Raw genomic sequence first — 22881 nt, forward strand, 5'->3', positions numbered from 1 at the left:
ATCCGCACTTGTAACGTTGATGGAGACCAAAGATGGATGTGGACGCGGCGAGGGCTGGTTTCAGCAGCGCCCACAGTGACAGTGGTCACCTCTACTGGTGCAGGTTTTTACAGGTAACATGCAGGCTCTTGTTCATTGCTGATGAAAACGCAGGGCTAACAGTGGTGACTGAAAAATAGTGTTTTGTAGCTGAGAATTTGCTCTGTCCAACAGTGTTATTGTGCTCTTTGTATCTGTTGTAGTTTCCTTGGAAATAAAAAGGAGGTGTTACTTTCCAAGTGACCTACATATTTGCTGTAAGAGCTAAAAAAATAAGCTTTTGTTGATGGCAATTCAAGGAAGGTTTTTAATTCATGATCCGAAAGATTTTGAAAAATATGCGTGATGTGCTTGACTTGCTAATGACAACAGGTTTGTGGTGAAAGTCTGTCTCTGATGCTGACCCTGGTTAGTGTCGCAGTACTGTGTGCAGGTGAAGACCTTGGTGCAAACTATTCTTTCACTGATTAAGATTAAACTAGTGGTGAGGATGTTTTAAAATGGTTGTAGCACTGATAATTCCAGGCTGAGTTACTGAAGCACAGAAGTAGCTTTTTTAAGTGCTTGTTTGAATTTGAGAGATGAGGTGTGATTTTTCCCATCTGCTCTGGCACTGTAAAGTAAGTGGCTCTGAAAGCCTGAATCTAGCCTGGAGAAGACACTGCAGGCACAGTGGTTGTATAAGCAGTGCATTAAGTCCAGCTCTTGGGCTCCTGAACAAAAAATGCCACAGCCTTGCAGGCTGCACTGACTCAGCATGAGCTTGCTCTATGAGACTCATTTTGCTTTTAAAAAAGGAAAAAAGGTCAGCACTTAGTTTGTCATTACCAAGTGTTGCTGAAGCATGTACTCTGCTTCCTTATGCCTGAAACAAAGGCTTACAGCTGGGGTAAACACTGAATTGAATGCTCTGTCTAATTTATCGATGAAGCTGTGTTTAAATGATGCCACAATGCCCAAGTCTTGCGTTAATGATGGCAGAACCCCAGCGTGTGTTGGCGGGCAGTGTGCCACCAGGGATACAGCACTTACCATCCCTTGGCTTCGTAGGCTTCATCGCAAGGAGGGGAAGCAGATACTGCCATTGTGTGTTTGCAGTGTGCAGGTAAGCACAGTTTTGGGGCTCTTGTGCCCTTCTGCAGGCAGGCTTCCACCTGAGCCAGCTGTCTCTTGACAGAGGTTGAAGAGATTGGTAAGGATGGAGAGCTGTGAATTGCCTTGGTTAGGGGAGGAGTGCAGGTCAGCTTTGCTCAGTCCAGCTAGTGGTTTTCTCTCGCGTTCTGGATCTGATGATGAGCTGAGTCTGATGTCACAACTTTTTAGATTCTTTCTCCGGGAGTCTCTGTGTGGCAGTGCTGCAAAGGTGTGCTGGTTACCTTCTGCACGTCTTCATTAGGTGCCTTGATGTTGGGCACCATCTCATGGGAGCTCTGCCTCAGCTCTCACAAGGTGTTGATGTCTGCAGCGTTCACACAGCGGTGGTGTCCAGCTGCAGCGAAGCGGCTGGCGCTGTGTTGGAGCTGTGGCACCTTCCCTCCACGCCCTTCCTCTTCTCTCTCAGAATGTGGTCCCATTCTGGGACGTGGATATAGTGCTTAGAAGGTGTTTGAAGGGTGGAGACTATCTCCAGAATCAAACTTGAATGCCTCAGCCTAAGCAGACAGATCAGAGTAAGGCACAGGTTAATTCATTTTTCAGTTGTCTTAAGTTGAAAGGATAGACTGCATTAATTGTGAACTGCTAATTGTGGTTTTCTGCAATATCGCAGGTAAAAACCTGTTTTCTTTCTTCTCTAATCTTTGTCAGTAATAAAGGCACTGTTTGTAAATACAGATTTTGATTTCTAAGAGGCTTGTCCATGCCTGTTGTTGTGTACGTGAACAGTTACAAGCAAAAAGGCGTTTGAAGGCTGTTCCTGCTTTAGAAAGATGTGCTCATCTCACAGGTTTCTGCACGTTTTAGGGACAGCGTCTCCCTTCACTGCCAAGCTGCTGGAAGAAGTGTTTCCCTTGGTGTTTCTTTCACTTGATCAAATCCTATTATTTCCTTACTAATAATCTGCAGTAGGAAATTCTACACCGACCTAAAAACTTGCAGAAATAACTCCCTTTTTACAGATCTTGCCAGGTGTGTGTCCTGCTGAGTAAACCTTCCATCTACCACAGGCAATGTGAGAAATGGCCTCTGAGCTGATTACTGCCCTGTTCGCTGAGTTAATCTGTAGAGGAAGAATTAAGTTTGTTTTTCCTCTGATTGTGCTCTCATGCCACCTTAAATAAACATTATGAGGTAGCTGGCAGCAAATATTTACAGATGTTAATTATATTGTTGTGCAATATTCAAGGATTCTTACGTTGCTTGGTATTAGATTTACCTTTTAGGCAGGGAACACATCACCTTGTCACAACTTCAGAAGTTTTATACTGGAGGAATTAATGAGAGCAGCACTGAAGTTATTTCTTCCTCCTCAGAATGAACCAAATTGCTTTTCAGTGCCAGTTGTCTTTATTATGGAAATTTTTCTACCCAAGTAAGGAATTACCATTTCTGACTTTAATGTACGCTTTTTTAGTTTTTAGTTGTCATCAATTTTATTCTTCTTTTAGTGGTCTGAGAACAAAAGAAAAAATAGCAAATGCTTTTGTTCCAATGCTTCGAGTGCTTTATAGATTGCTGTGTTGCATTCTGTGCTCTGCAATCCGAAGGGTAAGAAGCGAGTCACGTAACTGCCTGAGAGCAAGTATGATCCCTCCCATAAAGCAGTGACTCTTATTTTTAAATAAGGTTTCTTGCAGTTGGAGTCTTCTCAAAGTAATTGTAACCAGAGGGAGGAAGAAAAAGGTTCTGGTAAAATGCTTGCTAGAAATTGGTAGTCTTTGGTTGCTGAAGATTGAACATTTGCTGAAAAGAGCTGTCGTTCTCAGCGGAAATCTCTTCCCACAGCATTTTAGGTTTAGAGGGGAAATGTAGATGAGTGGTTGGGCTGGGTGGTCTTGGAGGTCTTTTCCAACCTTGGTGATTGTGATTCTCACCTCATCACCATTTTTTGGGTGAACAGTGTCTTACAGTACCACTGGCTGCAGAGTACTGAGCCGAACAGTGGAGGGGTTTGAGTGGTTTGATCTATGAATGCAAGTTATTGAATTAAAATGATGCTGTGGTGCTCTCTTTGCTGCAGTACGTCTTCAGAGCTGGCAGGGTGAGACTCCGCTCGTGCTGCTGTGAGTCATATGGAAGCCAACGCAGCAGTGCTGTGCTTACCTCCCCTGTGCTCAGGGCAATCAGGAACGAAGCTGGTGGTGAAGAGGAAGAACTTACTGGGTACTGATAAACAGGAGCACTGGTGCTGAAAGGGAAGAAGAACAGCACGTGCAAAGTGGTTTTCTAGGATCTCATATAGGTTTCTTAGCAAAGTTCTGTGCTGTCCCTCAGAGAAAAGGGCATAGAGAGGGCAAGCAGTTCAGCTCCTCAGCAATCCAGCAGCGCTGCTGCTCAGCAGAAAGGCAGTGGTGGGGAAATTACTCACCAGGAGAGTGCATTTGGCGTTAGGATAAGGAGCTGGCGGCTGCTGGAGCTTGGGAACAACACCCCAGTACCAGCAGCAGGCGGGTGGGTGATGGGCAGTGTGGTGCCGGAGCCCTGCTGGCTGCGGTGCTCTGTGGGAAAGACGTGGTGTGCAGGTCTGAGCAGAGGCTGCGGCAGTGCAGGTGCTGCAGTGCTGTCAGCCCTGGCACGGCTCCTCACCCCGTGCCGCTGCTGCTGGGAGGGACATCAGTGGGAGCTGCTGCAAGGGAAAATGGGCTGATTTTGTTTTGTGCATGAACCTAAGAGGAGGTGTTTCACCAGAAGCAGGGGATCAGAAGCTTTTTCTTTATTTAGAGCCTGTCTTTGCAACATTTTGAAGCATTTGAGCAACAATGAATTCTGGAGAGAAAATATTTTCCTGGCTTGAGAATGACACTTAGCTAAACTCTCATGTCATGCTAAGAGATTATTTTCTCCTTTCAGACATTCTCTCTCCGTTCCACTGCTTTATGTTCAGAGCTGCTCCATGTGGAAGCTTTTGCTTCATACCCTGTAGCATCTCTGAGGAGCAGCTGTGTCTCAGCACAGCCTTGTGAAGATCAGACTGCTTATTCCAATGCAGTGAAGGCACCCATGCAGAGCCGCCCATCTTTGTGCCCTCTGAAAGTTCACCTGCTAGCTGCCAGTCCTTGCTGTAGTATTCTTCCAGTGATTGTTTTGTTTGTCTTGTTTCAGATTTTAGCAGCTGAAATCTACCTTGCTGCCCGTTATTTACTGACTTTGTAGCTCATAGAGAGGCAAAATTGCTTGTATTTCATAGAGTGTGTCTTGAAATGTGTGTAGAGCATAATGGATTTCTGTGGCTGCAGGGCTGCCTGCAGTGTTTGTCGTGTTTACGTGAACATGTCACTAGTGGGATTGATTTTCCTTAGATGTGTGTTCCCTTGGCTTTCAGCTGAACGCCTGGCTTTTAGACCAGGCACTATTTTCCAAAATTAAGTGTATATCTTTTCTGAAAGAGAACGAGAACCCCTGTGTGTTAAGAAAAGAATGCGTGCAGTATTTGTAACACATTTCAAATCGGTGATAAATGCAAAGAAAAATACCACATAGCTGAGAATCCTGAAGAAGTTCTGTAGATAAGGCGGTACTGGAGTACAGCCTGTTCCCTCCGCAGCACCCATTCGTTCAGTGATGTGTAGGTTTTCCCCAACTCGAGCATCACTGCTGTGCTTTTGGCTGTGACCTGCTGCTGTGGGCTCCAGGCTGGGCTCCGTGAGGGGGGCGGGCACTGTTCATTTTGCTGACACCCTTTTGCTGACACTCTTCTTTTTGTGCTTTTAGCCACTGACGATATTGTTAAAGTTGAAGTGTGGGATGTAGTTGACAAAGGTAAGCTTTATAAGTTCCTTTCTATTGGACATTCATTGTTTCTCGTTGTTGTTTTTCTTTTTCCCCTTGTAGTTTTAATTAAGAACTTACCTGGAATCAGATGTACCTGTTTACTTCTGTTTTCTGTAGAAAAAGGCATGTATTTATTTTAGTCAGCTACGTGGCTATTACTTCCTCGGAAAATATAGAAGGGAGAGCAGAGTCTCATGTGCTGGAGCCCGCTGTTTGCAGTCTGAACTTCAGATCAAACCCAGTATTTGGAAGCAGATGTTTGATGTCCTGTGCAGTAGATGAGAGCCTGCTACTGGGTTACAGTAGAGTTCAGAGAAGCTGAATAAACTTCATCTTCTCTCCTTTTACTTTTAGCCAGATACTGCGCTCTGCATTCTGCTTATAAAATATTTGCCAAGCTGCTTTTCAAAGAAGAGACATTGGTAAATGATAAAATGTTACCTGCTGTGAATAACGTGTGCAGGAGGGAAGGATGAAAGAGCAGCCAATTACTTCCATCTTTCCTAAGTGCTTACAACAGAATCGTTAAGATGTGTAAATACATGTTTCAGTAATTTTCAGGTTTTGCCAGGATGTAAAGTTCTATTTTGTTAAATAAGTAAGATAGACATACTTGAAGGTACGATCTGAATGCCATCCAATGGGTTACTAGAACAGGTGGAGGGCTCGTAACAACCTATTCCATAGCCCCACGTGCGCGTTCTTTGGCTTTTAAGAGGTGTGCTGTACCAGGCGGGCTTCTAGTTCAAAGTGTGAGTATGGCCAGGAAAGCAGTTCTGCAAGTGGATGTGTTACGCTCTGCGGGTGTGTGTGCTTCTCTCACTCAGGTCTGTTGACCACAAATGTGAGTGAAACATAACCTTTTATGGTTTGCCTGTTGACACATTGCCTCTGCAGGGCTGCCTCTGAAGCACACTCCTCCAGTGCACCCCGTGTGCTGCTTACACAGGCGTAAATGCCAAATAAGAAGATGGCAAAGGTAGAGTGGGGCAAAGGGAGGAGAATTTTTCAGATCAGCTATGACGTGTCTAAAAGAATGAAATTGGAATGCTAAGTAAAGATAGCACCTGTGGTTCAGACAAGGAAGCCTCGATGTTAAACTTGAACCAGTAACTTCAGGTCACAATCCTGGGCACTTTATCTTTTCACTGTTTTAAACTGTTTTATGCAGTGTAGGCAAAACCTTGCTTAGGTTTTTAGGTTTCAGAGGTACTGCTGAAGTCAGACTGGTCACAGTGTGACTTTCAGACCGTGGGATAATGTGCACAGGGGCAGAATCTGAGCAAAACATCTGTTTTCTCTCCTCCTTGCAACTTTGGTATGTATAGATAGACATTTAATTTGGGAATCGTGTGATTCCAGCATTTATTTCTGTGAACAGCTTCTCTGAGCACAGTCATCTTCTAAACTAGAGACTTGTCATTTTTTTGGCGAAATGGATTGGATTTGATATGAGCAGATGTTGTTAACAGCTCTTCTGATACCGCCTTCATTTCTGGCAGTGGAACATGTATTAGAAATCTGAAGGGACGCTTTACCTCCACTCTGTATTCAAGATGGAACTCATTCTGTTAAGATCCCTACTTATGGACCACGAATGTGTATTTTTACATAGTTGAATGTATTCGATCTGTGTAGTGTGAAAATTTACTTTGCCACGATGTAACAAAATCAAATCCTTTCCCATTGCCATAGAATTGCAGGTTCTTGATAAATGCAACTTTAGGAAAATGTGTTGATCAAATAGCTTGATCATCTTTAAGGTTAACATTATTTAATGACATTTTTGTTCTTCCTTCTGTATGTTTAGGACAAAAAATCCTCCTGCGCGATGTTTTTGGTGAGAGTGGCACCAACGTAGGCAGTAGACTTCAAGTAGTGAAGTATTCAGTGCTGCTAGAGCAGAGTGCTGATGAGACCTGATCCTCCTCCATTTTTTCCCCTGCCCTTACAAGATCCTGGCTGGTGTGCCCGTTTTGTGCAGAATGCTGCTTTTATCAGGCTGGGTTGGACCTGCCAGAAATGCGTGTTCTGAATGTGCACTTTGATGTACACTGTTTTCCAGGCTAAATTTCTTCAGTGAGTGTTTCCCCATCGTGGAACAATTGTTCCTTGTTAAAGAAAATTAAGAGACACCTGTTTAAATTTAGAAAACCCATCTTGGAAATGAACCCACTTGTGGGTATGTTGCTGCTAAAGGATGTACAGTTGAACTGCAGTGTTCAACTTCAGTCTTGTAGAGCAGCTTCAGCCATTTCTGTGTCATGCAGCACTGCCATTCTTTGTATCTCAGTGTGAAAATGCATGGGAGAGTATGGGGAACCTCAGTAATCTGCACCCTGAAAAGCTGCGTGTACATTTTTGCACGGAGTTAAATGTGGTTTGGTTGTGTTTTGCCTAGCTCTTAGCATTGTGCCTCCCTATCCTTGTTGGCTCAGCAGCGTGCTTGGATTTTGCTCTCCAGACTGTTAGGAAGACAGGAAACAGCACTGTTGGCCCTGCCTGACTGATGAATGGTGAATCGGTGCCATTTGTTTGGCATAAAGACGTTAATTGGGAAGTAAGGGGGAAAGGGCTGCTGGGTGAGCTTGGAGGTGTGAGGCAGGTTAGTGCATGGGAGCAGGAGGGAATGCAACTGTTACACTGCGCTGCTCCTCTTACCTTTTTTTTTTTTTACCTCTAGACTCACTGGACTGGGCTTATCTGCAGCCTGCTGGGTTTTCCCTGGGCCTACTGGGGGAGCTCCTTTGTGTAATGATGCCATTTGTTAAACGCTTAGCAAGTAAAGCTTGCTCCCAGCTATGGATTGTATTGAATTGTATCCAATACTTTATTAAGTACAACCTCCTTTGCTGCCCTTGAACTAAAAGAACATAGAAGAGATGTCTGTCAGCAGAAGTCACAGTCCTGACTCATCTTTCTGGCTTTGCAGCACGTTGTGTAACTGCTGCAGGTCGTGGAGCTGTAACTCCACGTAAGATCCTGAATGCAAAGAAGCTGCTTGAAATTCAGATGATCTTCTATCTTTTGCTAGTTAGGTTCCTGCATCTTTTTCATACGCAAACTGAAGGGATCAAGTCATAGATTGTTTTTCTGTGGCCCCTGGAATCACGTAAGCCCTTTCCACTGTACTGGAAATTGATTTCTTTTCCTGTCACTCTTCTCCCTCTCAGAGATTTGTTGTAAGAGTAGGGAAGGATCAGAATGAATACTTCTGTTATTTTCTAACATCAAAAGTTAGAGGACTCGGGAGACAGTTTAGAACTGTGCAGTTTGGTAGGATGTGCAGAAGTGTTTCTCTCAAGCTGTGGACAGCATCTGCTGGCAAGCTTTACTGAATCCTTGCTATCCCGCAACACATGTGGTAGTGTGCAGAGGCTGTCAGGTGCTGGCCACGAATGCTGTCTTTGGGTGTCCGGAGGAACTGTCCTGTAGTCCTTGGGTTGCTGCAAGGAGGTTATTTGGTTCTGTGTTTCACCTTTGTTTTTTAATCAAGGCTCCTAAATCACACAGCACTGCAACCTAACCCACAGGACTTTGTGCAATCACACAGTTATCTTTGCACACTTGCCTTTACAGCCTGACCTGCACCTTTTCACTACATATGTCTTTCTCTGGCTCATCTTGCAGTTTTTGTTCCAGAAATAGGCGTTGCACATGAGTATGTACACACGTGGGCTTTTCAGCTGTTACTGCAGTGTAGGTGACCTCCTCTGTAGCCATGAGGAGCATCACATCGGAGTGCTGGTGTTTGCTCTTGGTCTGCAGTTAAAGCCATCGGCAGGGAGAGGTGTGCACGTTGCATTCTGTCTCATGCAGTAGTTGTAAATATGTCCAGGTTAGAAAGACAGAAGGACAAGAGACATTTGTGAACTGTGGAGAGTTTTGGACGAGTGTTTGTAGCTACTTGGATTTCTGTTTTACCATTAGAAATTCAGGCCAGCAAAACCGAGCAGTAACTAGAGAAATGGTGTTGTTTTGACATTGAGAAGAGCCACGTCGTTTCCACTGACCTGAAATTGATTCAAGTGGGGACAGGTGTGCACATCCAAGCCATCCCACCACTTCAGTTGCATTGGGTAAAATCAGGGCACGTTGAGGGAGATAGATTGCAAGAATGGAGAAGGATCAGGATTAATATTTCTATTGTTTTCAGATGACAAAATAAATGACACCAGGGCTGTGAATATTTCAGAAATACCTACATTTTGCAGTGATGTACAGAAGCATTGCCAGATGTGCTGTCAAGGTGTTGAGACTGCTTCTGTGTCCTGGAGCACTTGCAGAGCTGATTTGCAAGGCCTGCTGACTGTTATTCCACAGCTCCTTCCATTCAGAAGGTGCCCCAAACTCTTGTTTCCATAGCTGACACTGATTGCTTGGCAGCTAACAGGTGGTACAGTTAACAGAAATTTACTAAATGTAACCTGCAAAGTTGTGCAAGAGAAGTGTTGCAAACTTCTTAATTAGGGCTACCAGCCAACACAGCCTTCAGCAGCCTACGGCTGAATTCACAGGGGATGTATGTGATATCTGTGCACATTTCCTATAATAGAGCGTTGGATGGGTGATTTCTCTAATGCAATTTTTCTTCACTTAAGTAGGGAAGCACCTGAGAAATAAATCTTTCAGAAATAACTTTGTATTTCATAACTAACCTTGACCTGCGTGCCAGAAGAATAAAACACTTAGTTTTCCCCAGTGTCATGTGCAGAACCACAGATTTCACAAGTAATCACTTGATGTTCATCAGCTGGTTTTGTCCCATGTTGCAGACTCTTAGAAGAGTCAGCAGGGGTGGCTTTGTGGGCACCTCTGAGCTGCCAAACATCTTGCATTGTCAGTGACAGGGTGAATTTCTAGAAATTATGGGAAGGAATTCCAAGTCTCTGTGATGCCATTATTGTTTAGTTAACTCACCGCTGTTCAGACTGGAATAAAGTTGATTTAGAAGTACAGCTCTTGATTGCTGTCCATAACATCTGGAGGATATTTGATATCTGCAAAGCATGTCTCTAGACCTTGCAGGTCTGTTTACTGCACAGTGCTGCTCATTTGATAAAGCTCTGGAAACTACTGTACATAGCTAGAGTTTAAACAATCCCTGGGGGCAAGGACAGATTTGTTCATGGTATGTCCACACTACATTTCTTCAGCGCTAGGTGAAAAAAATGTGTGCTCTTGCATACGGGGATTCGTAGCAACAGGTGGTGGTGAGTGCCTACACTGAGAAGTGGTGATAGCTGATGGCCACTGTGCTGATGCTGGTTACTGGTTCATGGTGCTCACCTTGGTCCTGGGCTCTAAGGTTTGGAATTGTGATTACAGTGTTACTGATGTTACAGGAAGCTTTAAGTTAAACCCTGACTTGTTTTCTGGTGATGCTGAGTCACAAGGGATGCAGTCAGGGAGTGAGGAGGGTGCATAGCAAGCTCAGTACCCTGGACTTCAGGAGAGCAGCCTTTGGTCTCTTAAGGGTCTGCTTGGTAGAGCACCATGGGATAAAGTCCTGGAGGGAACAGGGGCCCCAAAGAATTTGGTTAGCCTTCAAGGATCATTTCCCTTATGGCGATGCGTCTCAAGACTGAGGCTCTCTACAACTTTTTTGTCTCAGTCTTCACTGAGTCCTGTAGACACGGTGCCCAAGTCACAAAAGGCAAAGACAGGAGCTAGGAGAACAAAGGACTGCATGCTGTAGGAAAAGATAAGGTTCAAGACCAGCTAAGGGATCTGAAGGTGCACAAGTCAGTGGGACCTGCTGAGATGCATGCAAAGGTTCCAAGGAAACTGGTAGATGAAATGTCGTATTTGAGAAGTTGTGGCAGTCAGATGAAGTTCCCAGAGACCATAAAATGGGAAATGCAACCTCCATATTAAAAAAAAAAAAAAAAAAAAAAAAGGGAAAACAAAACAAAACAAAAAAAGACCTGGGGGAAGTACAGGCCAGTCAGTCTCACCTCTGTGCTGGGTAGGATCATGGAGCAGATCCTCCTGGAAACTATGTTAAGGCACATGGAAAAGAGAAGTGGTTGATGACATAAAGCGCAGTTTCACTAAAGGCAGATCGTGCCTAACAAATTTGGTGGGCTTCCACAATGGGATAAGGGTTGGTGGATAAGGGGGGAGCGACTGGCATCATCTTCCTTGACTTGAGCAGAGCATTTGGCACTGCCTTGCACAACGTCCTCATCCCTAAAGAGACAGGCCTGTGGTGGATGGACTTCAGTGGGTAAGGGATTGGCTGGATGCTTGTGTCCAAAGAGGCATGGCCAACAGCTTGATGTCCAGGCGGGGACCAAGAATGAGTGGTGTTCCTCAGGGTCTGTATTGGTACTGTATTGGGAGTGGGGGCGGCAGGGCAAGGGAAATGATTGTCCCCCTCTGTTCTGCCCTTGTGAGACTCAACCTACAGTGCTGCTTCAGCTCTGGGCACCCAGCACGAGAAAGATGTGGGGCTGTTGGAGTGAGTGTGGAGGATGCTGTGAAGATGCTCAGAGGACTGGAGCATCTTTGCTATGGAGATGAGGCTGAGAGAACTGGGCTTGTTCAGCCTAGGGCAGCAAAGGTTCTGGGAAGACCTTAAACAACCTTCCAGATCCTAAAAGAAAGCTGTGGAGGAACTTCTTGCAGGGACAAGTAGTGATAAGACAAGGAGTAATGGCTTTAAAGTAAAAGAGGAGAGATTTAGAGTAGATATAAGGAAGAAATTCTCCACAGTAATGGTGGTGAAGCACTGAGACAAATTGCCAGAGAAGCTGTGCATCTTGTCTTCATCCCTGGAGCCGTTAAGGCCGAATTGGGTGTGGATTGGGGCATCCTGATCTGGTGGTTGGTATCCTTGCCTGTGGTAGGTAGTGGGAGTTGGGTGGTCTTTAAGGTCCCTTCCAACTCTGTGATTCTATGAAATACCAGTGGTACTTTAAAATGTCAATCTGTGAGCTTAATCAGAGCTTACTGAGGCTGTAAGAAAAGGGAGAAGTCATAGAGGATCTCACCTTTAGGAATAACGGCTGCATTTTAGCATATACCTTAGCAGAAGCAGGTGAGTTGGAGAGAAATGTGAAGATTTATCTAGATGGGATTATGGCCATGAGGTAACAGAAGTCTTTATGCTAATTTTCTAGTGTCTTCTCCAGTTGTGTAGTCTGTTGCCTTTTGCACTTTCCTATGAGGTTGATGGGAACTTTATCTATCCCCAGGTCTGGGCTCCCCAGTACAGGAAAGATGTGGAGCTGTTGGAGAGGGCTGGAGCTCATCCCTTACGAAGACAGGCTGAGGGAGCTGGGCTTTTTTAGCCTTGGAGAAGAGACTTCATTGAAGCTTTCCAGTATTTAAAAGGCGACTATAAATAGGAGGGGAATCATCTCTTTACAAGGGCAGATAGTGATAGGAGAGGGGGCAATGGTTTTGAGCTCAAGGAGGGAAGGTTTAGATGTGAAGGGGAAGTTCTTTACAGAGAGTGGTGAGGTGCTGGAACAGCTGCCCAAAGGGCCTGTGGATGCTCCATCCCTGGAGGTGTTCAAGGCCAGGTTGGATGGAGCCCTGGGCAGCCTGGGCTGTTACCAGATCTGGAGGTTGGTGGCCCTGCTTGTAGCAGGGGATTGGAACTTGATGATCTCTTCCAACCCAAGCCATTCTGTGATTCTAGCTTATTCTTGTGTGCGTGTCACAAGGCCAGTGTCAGTACAGTAGTACAGCAGCATCACAGCATGTCTTGTAAGGCTGTGTATGGTGATTGTGCAGCTCATTTTTAACAGCCTTATGGTCTTCTGCTTCTTCAACACTAGTGCAAGAAGTATGACAGGACAGCTTCTTTTGTGGTCTGAGGATATGCCAAAACTGTTATTATTGAGTCATTGGGATTTAATGTTGTGAAGAGCATGGTTTAAGCTGCTGCAGACTTCCTTCGTGTTCATCTTTGAATTAGGCTAGCTGATGGTTGGTTGGTGGTTGGTTTTCTTTTGCAAGGTATGCCTGCCCCACCCCCCCTTTTCCCAACGCTTATAATAGAGTTTGGATCTGCTTTCAGGCCATGGTCCAAATGCTGTGGTCCTGACCAAGGATTCACAGATCCATCTTGGAGTTCTCTGCACAGTGTAATGCATTTATTTTTTATAATTCTTTTTAAGGAAAATGCAAAAAACGAGGAGATGGCTTGAAACTGGAAAATGACCCTCAGGAGGTGAGTCACCTTGAATGTCGATATCTGCCTCTCAGCAGGAGGCCTCTTGTCCACCTTTGGTCCGTGGAGAGTAAGTTCTGTATTTGTTTCTACTGTAAGGCTGACCCAGAGGGTGAATAAGGGACGGTGTGATCCTTGATGCTCTTCACTCTTTTGCCTGTGCTTTTTATCCCTGTTTGTGCCCCTATCACAGCTTTCCTGCTGTTCGCTGTTTGCCTTTTGGGACCGACCCCAGCTGTTTACTCTGTAGGTTTGTACCTGTTTGTACACAGGGAGTGTCAGGAAGCCCTTTTGTAATGGGCTTCCTGAGAAAAACGAAGAAATCAAGAAATCGCTGAATGCCACCTTGCTGCTCCTTAAAACTGGTCTAGCAATTACCTCTTAACACCCTTTGAAATGTAGAGGAGGCAGCGGCAGTAGAAGTGCCACTTGTGTGTAAACGTAAATAGTGGCTTCCTCCAGGCTCCTGCACAGATGCGTGTCCTTGGATCTGCTGCTGTAGAATGAAGTGCCATATGGGAGAGTGTAATCTCACATTCCACAAACTGCATTTGGGCTACCAGTGCGTTTCTGTGGTATCTTTTCCAAAAGCTGTACTATCTTATCCTCAGGAAAAGTCAGTTTAAAGGCGTTTGATTGCGTGATCTCTACTGCAGATCTTAAAGAGCTTTATCCCTCCTGCTCGTACATGGCTGCATTTTGGGGTGCAGTGCATGGGCAGAGTTCTGGTACTTGCTCAGTAACCTCTTGAAAACCACTAAAAATTGATGCAAAATCTGGTGTTACTGATAGGCAGGTTGCTGAGCACTCAGGTATGGGGATGAGTCAAGGCAGTAGTTTTCTGGCACTGAGGGTGGCAGTCCTCCTCAATCCATGTGATCAGATCTGAAAGATTTTCTTTAGAAATGTTCTCTCCTTATGGAAAAAGGCCTCTATGAGAGCAGTTGCGGCAGCTGCTTCTTCCTTCCCAGTTCTGTCTACATTTTTTACTCTTGGAAAGTGAGTCAGAGTTGTTCTATTGGTACCAAACTGCAGCAGGAGCCTTGCAGGTTCAGTTGTGACCAGCGTTGTATTTTATGCAGAGTCCAAGCAATATGAAAACCAAACTGACTGCTAGTACATAATTTTGAACTCTGTGTGGAAGAAATCAGTAGAAACTACATTCTAGCTGTACGCTTCAGAAGCATTAGAAATAAGGTCAATATTTGGGTTGGCAAAGAGATGGAATATAGGAGGCAAGTTCTCTGCACTCTGTTCTGTAGATTATACAGACTTACCTTGCTAATGCAGGATTTGGGGGCACAGGGAGCGAGGAAGGAGTGCATTTCAGGGCTTCCTGTCAGTCGTGGTTTCTTTTTTCTCAGAGGCTGCCAGGTGATGCATGTCCTGGTCCTGTGGGCACTGCGAGCTGTGACCCACCAGGCACCTTTTCCAAATGATGATAATGTGAACTCCATAGGTACTTACAGTGGCTGGCACTTCTGGCAGTTTGCCTATTCAGTGCTGTATCTGTTGTATTCTGCATGAACCTGAAGTTGAATTATTTACTGCTCTTTTTGCTTTTCTTCTTTTTTTTTTTTCCTCAGGCAGAGTCAGAAATGGCTCTGGATGCAGAGTTTCTGGACGTGTATAAAAATTGCAATGGTGTAGTGATGATGTTTGACATCACCAAACAGTGGTAAGGCATCTTCAGCAGCATGCACTACATCACATGATTCTCACTTGTCTGGTGAGAGCAAGTGGCTTCTGGACCTCTTGATTCCCACGTGGCCTCTGATGCTGATAAGCAGCCTAATGAGTCAAAGCTAGCTTGTATCCCTTGAAATAATAGCTTTATCTTCTGGCATGTCTTTTAATATGCTCCTCTCCTGGGTTTGAAACCAGCAGTCTCCCTGTGGATTTGTGGGCTGCAGTTTCTGCCATACTGCTGTCTGAGGCTTGGTAATTAGCACTGTCACAGGTGCAGTGTATGGTGGGCACAATATGCCTTGCTGTACAGACCACAAGGGGAAAGGGAAAGCTAGAAAGTCTCAGGAAGGCAGGTGTTGGTAAGGATTCTTTAGATGCTCTGAGCTGCATTAATACACAGAAATAACAAGCTGTTAATTTTGCACATATGAGGAGGAGGGGAAGAGTCATGTGGGAGCAAGAATTGAAGGAGGAGATGGTATGGATTCCTGCTTTATACTTCAGCTTGTGTTATGCAGGTTTGGTATGGTTCAGTGAGCTTGCATGAGTGGGGGAACTCTTCTGCTTACCTCATAGAATTTTGTAGAACTGAGGGAAAGATTGCAGCAAGAGCTGCGAGGTCTCTGCTAGAAGTGCATTATTGAACTTGTCATTTTTGAATAAAGAACGACACACATGTACTTACAGTTAATGTATTAGGGGTGAGGGGGAAGGGGGAGGCCACAGCGTTGAAGGGAGGTTGGGTGAAATTCTCACTTTGTGTCTTTTTTCTGTGGTTTGTGCATGCAACTGCTTACAGAGTGATGGTTCGCTCTCATTTGCCTGTGTCTGTCTCTCCTTTGGTGAAGGACATTCAACTATATTCTGAGGGAGCTTCCTAAAGTGCCGACCCACGTTCCAGTGTGCGTGCTGGGGAACTACCGGGACATGGGGGAGCACCGGGTCATTCTGCCTGGTGACGTGCGGGACTTCATTGACAATCTGAACAGGTAAAGGGGTGGCACCGTGCTCAGCAGACAGGGCAGCAGGCTTTCGCTGTACTCTGTCATCATCCATGGGGAACTGTTGCTGCTGTGTTTCAAATCTACAGCATCTCCGGAGAATGTTTCCTGGTTACAGCCAAAACATGCTCTTCCTTTGCCAGCCAGGCAAGTTTTTTCATCTTAGAGGTCTCCGAGGCTCTCTAAGTAATATCATAAGATATTACTGATCAATAGATAGTACCTTTCAGTGCGGGTTTATGTTTTTAAGGCAATTTTTCATCTTCTCAGTCTTTATGACTGTTATGCATACAGCAATGGTATCAGTATCGGGGCTTGATCATTTCTTTACAAATATACCCTTATATGTGACTCAGCTAAGTTTAATGCATAGTGCAGATGCTTAAGTAGGTGACTTAACGTAGATCTGCTTCTTGTTTTCATTTCTCAGTTAAGGTTCTATTTCAAATAGCTTACATTTCTGTGAACCCCCTCCAGATCAGTAAACCAATGACCCAATGTCCTGACACAGGACCTCTCAGTCTACCATGACACTGCAGCCCCACAACAGCTGCATTCCAGCCTTTTCTGCTGCCCTTCAGGAGGGACGGAGTCTGAGTACAAGTGTGGAGTTGAATTCCTCCGTGTGGAAAAAACTGTACCTGTTAACATTTATTGGTGTTTGCTGAATGTTTATGGAGATCAGACAGTGGTGTGAGCACAGTGAGGTGGGGGGGTGCATTTCAGCAGTGGCGACAGCAGCTTGAAAAGCAAGCCATGTTCCATTTGGCCACAGACAGCTGTTGCACCACAAAACGAAGAGCGTCTCAATCAGCTCATCCATGCAAGTTAGCTAATGGTGGTAACTTTTGAAAAATATCATTTTGTAGCTGAGCATTTGCTCTATCAAATAATGTCATTGTGTTCTTCGTACATGTTGTAGTTTCCATGGAAATACATAGGAGACATTGCTTTTGGAGGATGGTTCATGGAACGTAATTCAGCAAGTGTCCTGTGTATATGCATGTCCTTTGTATGTTTTTTCTTTCTCTTTGTCTTTCTGGTTGAGACAGGCCTCCTGGGTCCTCATATTTTCGCTATGCTGAGTCTTCCATGAAGAACAGCTTTGGCCTCAAGTACCTGCATAAGTTCTTCAACATCCCCTTCTTGCAGCTGCAGGTAAGAGACGCTGCTTCCGTGACGTGTGCAGGGTTCATGGCATTTGGCTTTATATGTGGGATTTTTTGTTATGGTTGATCAAGGATCCTGAGCAGATTTTTGTTTTCATAAAAGTGTAGTTAACAAAATTGTATGTTGGTGCCTGTGACTTGAAATTGTCTCTGAAGAAGGACGTGGGGGTCCTGGTGGGCACAGAGCTGCACACGAGCAGCAGTGTGCGCCCGCAGCCCGGGAGGCCAGCAGCACCCTGGGCTGCACCAACAGAGGGCTGGCAGCGGGCAGGGAGGGGATTGTCCCCCTCTGCTCTGCCCTCGTGAGGCCCCATCTGCAGTACTGCGTCCAGGCCTGGGGCCCCCGGCGCAGGAAAGACGTGGGGCTGCTGGAGCGGGTCCAGAGGAGGCCACGAGGACACTCAGAGGGCTGCAGCACCTCTGCTGCAAAGACAGGCTGAGGAGCTGGGGGTGCTGAGCCTGGAGGAGAGCAGGCTGCGGGGAGACCTTCCAGAAGTTGAAGGGAGCTTATAAGCAGAGGGAAAACCAATTTGTAACACGTGCAGCTGGTGATAGGACAAGGGGGAATGGCTTTAAATGAAAAGAGGGGAAATTTAGGTTAGATGTTAGGAAGAAATTCTTTACTCAGTGAGTGGTGAGGTATTGAAACAGGTTACCCAAAGAAGCTGTGGGTGCCCATCCCTGGAGGTGCCCAGGGCCGTGGCTGCATGGGGCTCTGGGCAGCCTGACCTGGTGTGGGGCAGCCAACCCATGGCAGGGGTCAGAACTGAGTGATCTTTGGGGCCCCTTCTAACCTAAGCCATTATACGAGTCTCTGCTTGTGAAAGGATTCTTCCTTGCCGTGTTTGAAAGTGCTTGTGTAGGAAGGCTCCAGGGTGATGAGTATCGCTATCAAGATAACAGCAACCAGTGTTATAACGACCAAGTCGAAATATTGCACTTATTTTTTAACTTTCTATTTAAATTCTGTTTTGTCAATCAGTTAAAACTCAGATGAGAAAATAGTATGGACTGAATAGTTCAAAGACAACTGATTTCTGAAAATCCTTGTCCTAATCTGAATGGTGTCTGATCTGCTTGGATCCTGTAGGAACCGACCCAACTCTCTGATTTCTGTCATAATTGAGCCATCTTGGCTCGACTGAGAGAAAAGGTGAGGGCTGAATGGGCATGGCAGGGTGAAATTCTCAGCTGTGGTCCTTCAGAAGAGGACCTTAAGGTGTCATCCATCTTAAGGGGGTCCTCAATGCCTTTAGGGGTGCAAATGATGTTATGTAGGTGCTTTTTTGGTTTATTTTTTTAATGAAAAAATTCAGATTTTTTTTTTCTTGATTTTCTTTTGCTGGTAAGTGAAATGTCTGTTTGCATTTTTGTACATAATCCAAACCGATATCAGCATGGGCTTCCAGCCGCATTTGTCTGAAAGCTGCTAGTATGGTGTTCTTAATGGTCACTACGTGCAATGGTGTTCCTAAATATGGATGTAAGCAGGAAGGTCTTGCATGGGAGGAGCTTTAGGGTGAGAGTCTTAGGGATGTTTCATTTAAATGTATATTTAAATGAATATAAATAGGTGTTATCTATTAGCCTAAGACTGGAAGGACACATGAACAAGGTAGTTGGCTCCAAAGCCAGGGAACTTCTTGAACAGATCTCAGTCTTCGGGGAAGTAGGAGAAATAAACCTGGTATGGCCTTCAGCATGTGGTGAGGTGACAGGGGCAGCTGTCCAAGATAAGGAGAGGGGAAGGGGTGACCGGTCCTCCATTGCTCTCCTGTGCAGTGGGCGTGGGGTGGCACTGGGGACCATCCAGAGCACCAGGTGCACGTGCTGTGTGTGGGTTGAGCTCAGTTATTGGACTGTCAGATCCTGTGTTTTGGTTTGGTTTTAATTCAGAGAGACTTGGCATTTGGAGGCCTGGAAAGCAATAATAGGGGTAAGCAGGTACTTGGGTGCAAAGGGTTAAAGAAGAGGTCCTGCCACGCACTAAATGCAGGCAGGATTTCATTGGCCTCAGTTGTTTCTGAGATTTGTGTGCTGCCTGCCTGCTCTCCCACAGCTCCCTGGGGGCAGAGGAGCTGCTGGGCAGCACGCGTGGCTCCGCTGTGTCCTTCACGGAGCCGCTGTTCAGCGCCCTGCTTTCGGGTTGCATGTCTTTGTGTTCAGCTTCCCCATGCATCTTTCATGAAGGAAGCAGCAGTGAAATCCATACCCCCGGTAAGGAGCAAGCTCCCCCTGGCAGCCTGGCCTCTTCAATTATTTATCAGCTCCTTTGCAGGGGAAGGAGCCTCAGCTCTGAGGACGTAGGTTAGCCCTGGTGCAGCCAGTGGTGGGGTCGGGTCAGCCGGGCCTTCGGAGCGCTGCAGAGTCCTGCAGGTTCTGAAGCTGCCTTCTCCCAGAAAGCACTTGAAAGTGGCATTCAGCCGAAGCGCTGGTCTGCAGCACGTGCTTTATGCCCTTCTTTTGGGTCACTGCTAAAAATAAGCTGCTGCTTTAATATTTTAATGCCAGTGCAGTAAAATAGAATTTATTTTTATGTATTTAGAAGCCCGCTATTAGTAATGAGTTTTTCTTGATTAAATCCAAGTTCTGAGTTTACTGCAACCTGGGAAAATAGAAATAAATAAAACCTCAGGTGCACGTCATATTGCTGAAGGCATTCCCCTTGTTTAATGAAAGCCATTATCAAAGTGCCTAAGTAAGCATTGGAGAGCATGTCCCCTTTGTCTCTGTTTATTCAGCTAATTTGATCAACATTTCATTCTTGTTTAGGGAAAACAGAGGACAAAGAAGCAGGGATATTTCCTGTATGATTTTTTTTTTTTTTTTTTCCAATCTAGGAATAATAAAAAAGGATGAAATTGTTACTTCTGAAATGTTGGATGCAGGCACCGTGGAGCAAGCATTTGAAGTCACTTAGTACAAATCAGTGCTTCTGTTTAGTGCAGCAAGTTTAAATGTATAGCATGTTTTGCTGAAACTTCCTTGTATAACACAATGAGGGGAATTCAAGTTAACAACTGGCTTCATAATTCTTTGTATACGTTTTAATTGAGTTCACATTTCTGTCTGCGTAGCGCTTGTGAATATGAAGAATAAGAAGTACCTAGTGAAGGAAAAGTGGATTAACACAATAAGAAAGCATAAAAATTAAGAATGTCAGTATCTGCTAAGTAGTGAATTAATGATCATGGAAGTGCTGAGGAAGGCCTTGTCTTCCAGCAGATTAACACGTTTTGCAGTTATCAGTCCATATGAATCACCTGGCCAGGAGATGCTGGAGCTTTGGCTGCTGCAGTGGGCCCCATGCCGGCCCTTGGGGTGCTGCAGCTGCTGGTGCTGCTGCCGTGCAGCTCTGTCTGAGCAGCTGCTGCAGTCCAGCCCTCAAGCTGGGAGTGCGGCTCAGCACAGCGTGTGGGTGTTGAGCTGTTCGTGGTGCCTTTCAGGCGATCAGGAGAGTTGTGCCAGGGCCTTTTGCAGATGCTCTAGAGTCCTTTAAGATGTCACTTCCCCTCAGCTGAGGCTTCTGCTTGCGATCTTGGGAATGAGCAAAGAGAAGAACCAAATGAAAATAACTCGCCCCATTTTAGGTCAGTGAAACGCTCTTTATTTCAGTTTCACGTGGACTGCAGTGTCTGTCTCTCACCTGTGAGGCAGCAACTGAAGACAGAGGGGCAGTGACTTCTAAAATTCCTCTTTGCTGGCAGGCTGTGATCCCTCATCTGTCCCAACAGTAGAAGGAAAAAATGTGAGGTTTGGCACCAGTTGAGTCCTACTCACAGGAAGGCTTTTTTTATTGCAAAGAAAAAAAAAGATCAGAATGAACTGGTTGCACAACTGCTCTCCACAGGGGTGGATGCTGCTCTCCAAATGCAACTAGTGATCCTGCTTCTGGAAATCACTCGTTACTGGTTGATGATCTGATCCTGTGTGGCTCGCAGAACAGATTGCTTTCATACGACCAGACTGTTTGGACTATGTGCTTTTTTTCTCTACCACTTCTGCTTCCTATCATGCAGAAGTATTTAAACTGAACACCATGAGGTGGACCAAAGCTCCTGTTTAATTAATTGCTGTGGGTAGAGTGATGACACCAGATCTTGGTGCACCCTGAGAGTGCACAGAGATCTGTTACGATGACCCTTCCTACTCAACCAAGCTTGTTTTCCTTTCTTTAGAGGGAGACGTTGCTACGGCAGCTGGAGACAAATCAGCTGGATATTGATGCGACTTTGGAGGAGCTGTCAGTGCAGCAAGAGACAGAAGATCAAAACTACGAACTGTATGTCATTGAGCATCTTTTCTAACTGTTTTGTTGCAGCCTGGGTATCATACAGGTGTTGTACAGCCCCAGCTATGGCTTGTAGCCAGTGAGTGACATTTAGGATTTCTTTGGAAGTTGTAAAACATCACCTTAAGTGATGTCTCCCAAAATAAAGCATGAAGCACTTTGGGATCCCTGTCAAAGGGTCTGTTACCTACAAGCTACAAGCATGTGACCTGTGGGAGGGCAATGGAGGTGGAGCTGAGCAGTACACCTGGAAGCAGTACATGGTAATGGGGTTATAGATAAGTATGTTGTAGCCTCTGATGCTGAAAGGGGATATTTTCCATCTCTGTAGTGTTCAGCATGCAAGTTGATTCCTTTTCTTCTAGCTGTGGCATTCCTGAGTATGGTGTGTCTTGTGAAAGGCAGCTGCAGCGTGGTTGTCTTTTGTTCTCTTTGAATACTTAGTCTCCTCTTAGTCTTTCTGGTTCCAAGCAGTGACTGGTTTCCTGCTGCCTTGTTTGTTCAGCACCTCATCTGTTTGCTTGCTGCTTGAAATGAGCATCTGCCAGTGTTAGTCCTGCAAAGCCAGTGCATCTGATGCTCTTCAGATTTGTATGTTGTTGGCAAATGGGTTCCATGAAGTCCTACTGCAAGGTCTTTATTTCACTAATGTGCAAGGTGAGTCAACCCAGAATGGTTTGGAAGAAGATTCTTTACAGGCAGCTTTCGCTGGAAGTTGGAATCGATGATTATGAAATATTCATGCACAGCCATTTGACAGGCACTTTTAGACCAAGTGTCAAATTCTGTAACCTTGGTCAGTGTGTTTTCCTTTTGCGAGCGCACTGAAACTGCCCATATAAACACAAAGCATTTGTTTCCAGAGCAGTCACCTCACTCCATTCTTTAGGGAATCATCGCCTCCTGCCTGCAGCACTTCTCTTGGTGTCCCTTCTCAAAGGGCTGGACTGCAAGAGCTGTATTGTCAGGTTGATTTTCAGTCTTTTTTCTTTCTGCATCAGTAAAAGGAAGATAGTTAAAAGAATGGAGACTTGGCAGAGCTGTTCCAAACTTACACCAGGAGATCTTGCTGCTTAGTCATTGTTCTCCTATACCTTATGTCTTTTGCTTTAGCATTTGCTGGACCCTCTCATGAACCAACTCGGCTCACAGATGCTGCTGAAAACTATTTTCTACCAATATCCACTTCTGGATTCTTTTTTGTTTGGTTGGATTTTTTTTTTTTTTTTTTTTTCCATACGAGTGAGTGGGACTTCTCTGAGAAGCATCTGCTCAAAGGAAACAGCAGGGGATGGGATGGGGCTGATCTAGTAGGATGGCAGGACCTTCTAATTCCAGCCATGGATGCTTTACTGGATCCTTCCACCCTGTCTAACTGCACCATCGTACGTTTTGTAACATTGGGTGCTTCCACTGCAAGAGAGTACTCTTCCTGCAGCACCTTCCTGCAGAAATACTGCAGTTACTAAGGAACATGGTTTACAGTGTGTCAGTGTCCAGAATCCTAAGACCAAGCAGGCCTCAATGGTGCAGGCAGTATGCACAGTAAGTCAAGAGCTGTGTGCTTGCCTTTTGCAACCT

The 22881-nt window shown here is 45.3% G+C and overlaps 1 protein-coding gene across 1 annotated transcript in view; it reads left to right on the forward strand.

Moving 5' to 3' along the window:
- Window positions 1-22881, forward strand: part of RABL6 (RAB, member RAS oncogene family like 6) — a gene marked incomplete at both ends in the record, with an annotated part of 50022 nt that overhangs the window by 6560 nt on the left and 20581 nt on the right. The window contains 6 exons of the mRNA XM_079544756.1: window positions 4909-4956; window positions 13098-13150; window positions 14737-14828; window positions 15688-15828; window positions 16893-16998; window positions 21188-21291. Coding sequence (XP_079400882.1) covers window positions 4909-4956; window positions 13098-13150; window positions 14737-14828; window positions 15688-15828; window positions 16893-16998; window positions 21188-21291 — 544 coding nt within the window. The remainder of the gene's footprint in view (window positions 1-4908; window positions 4957-13097; window positions 13151-14736; window positions 14829-15687; window positions 15829-16892; window positions 16999-21187; window positions 21292-22881) is intronic.

This window comes from Tetrao urogallus (assembly GCF_951394365.1).
Source record: "Tetrao urogallus genome assembly, chromosome: 19".
NCBI lineage: Eukaryota > Metazoa > Chordata > Aves > Galliformes > Phasianidae > Tetrao > Tetrao urogallus.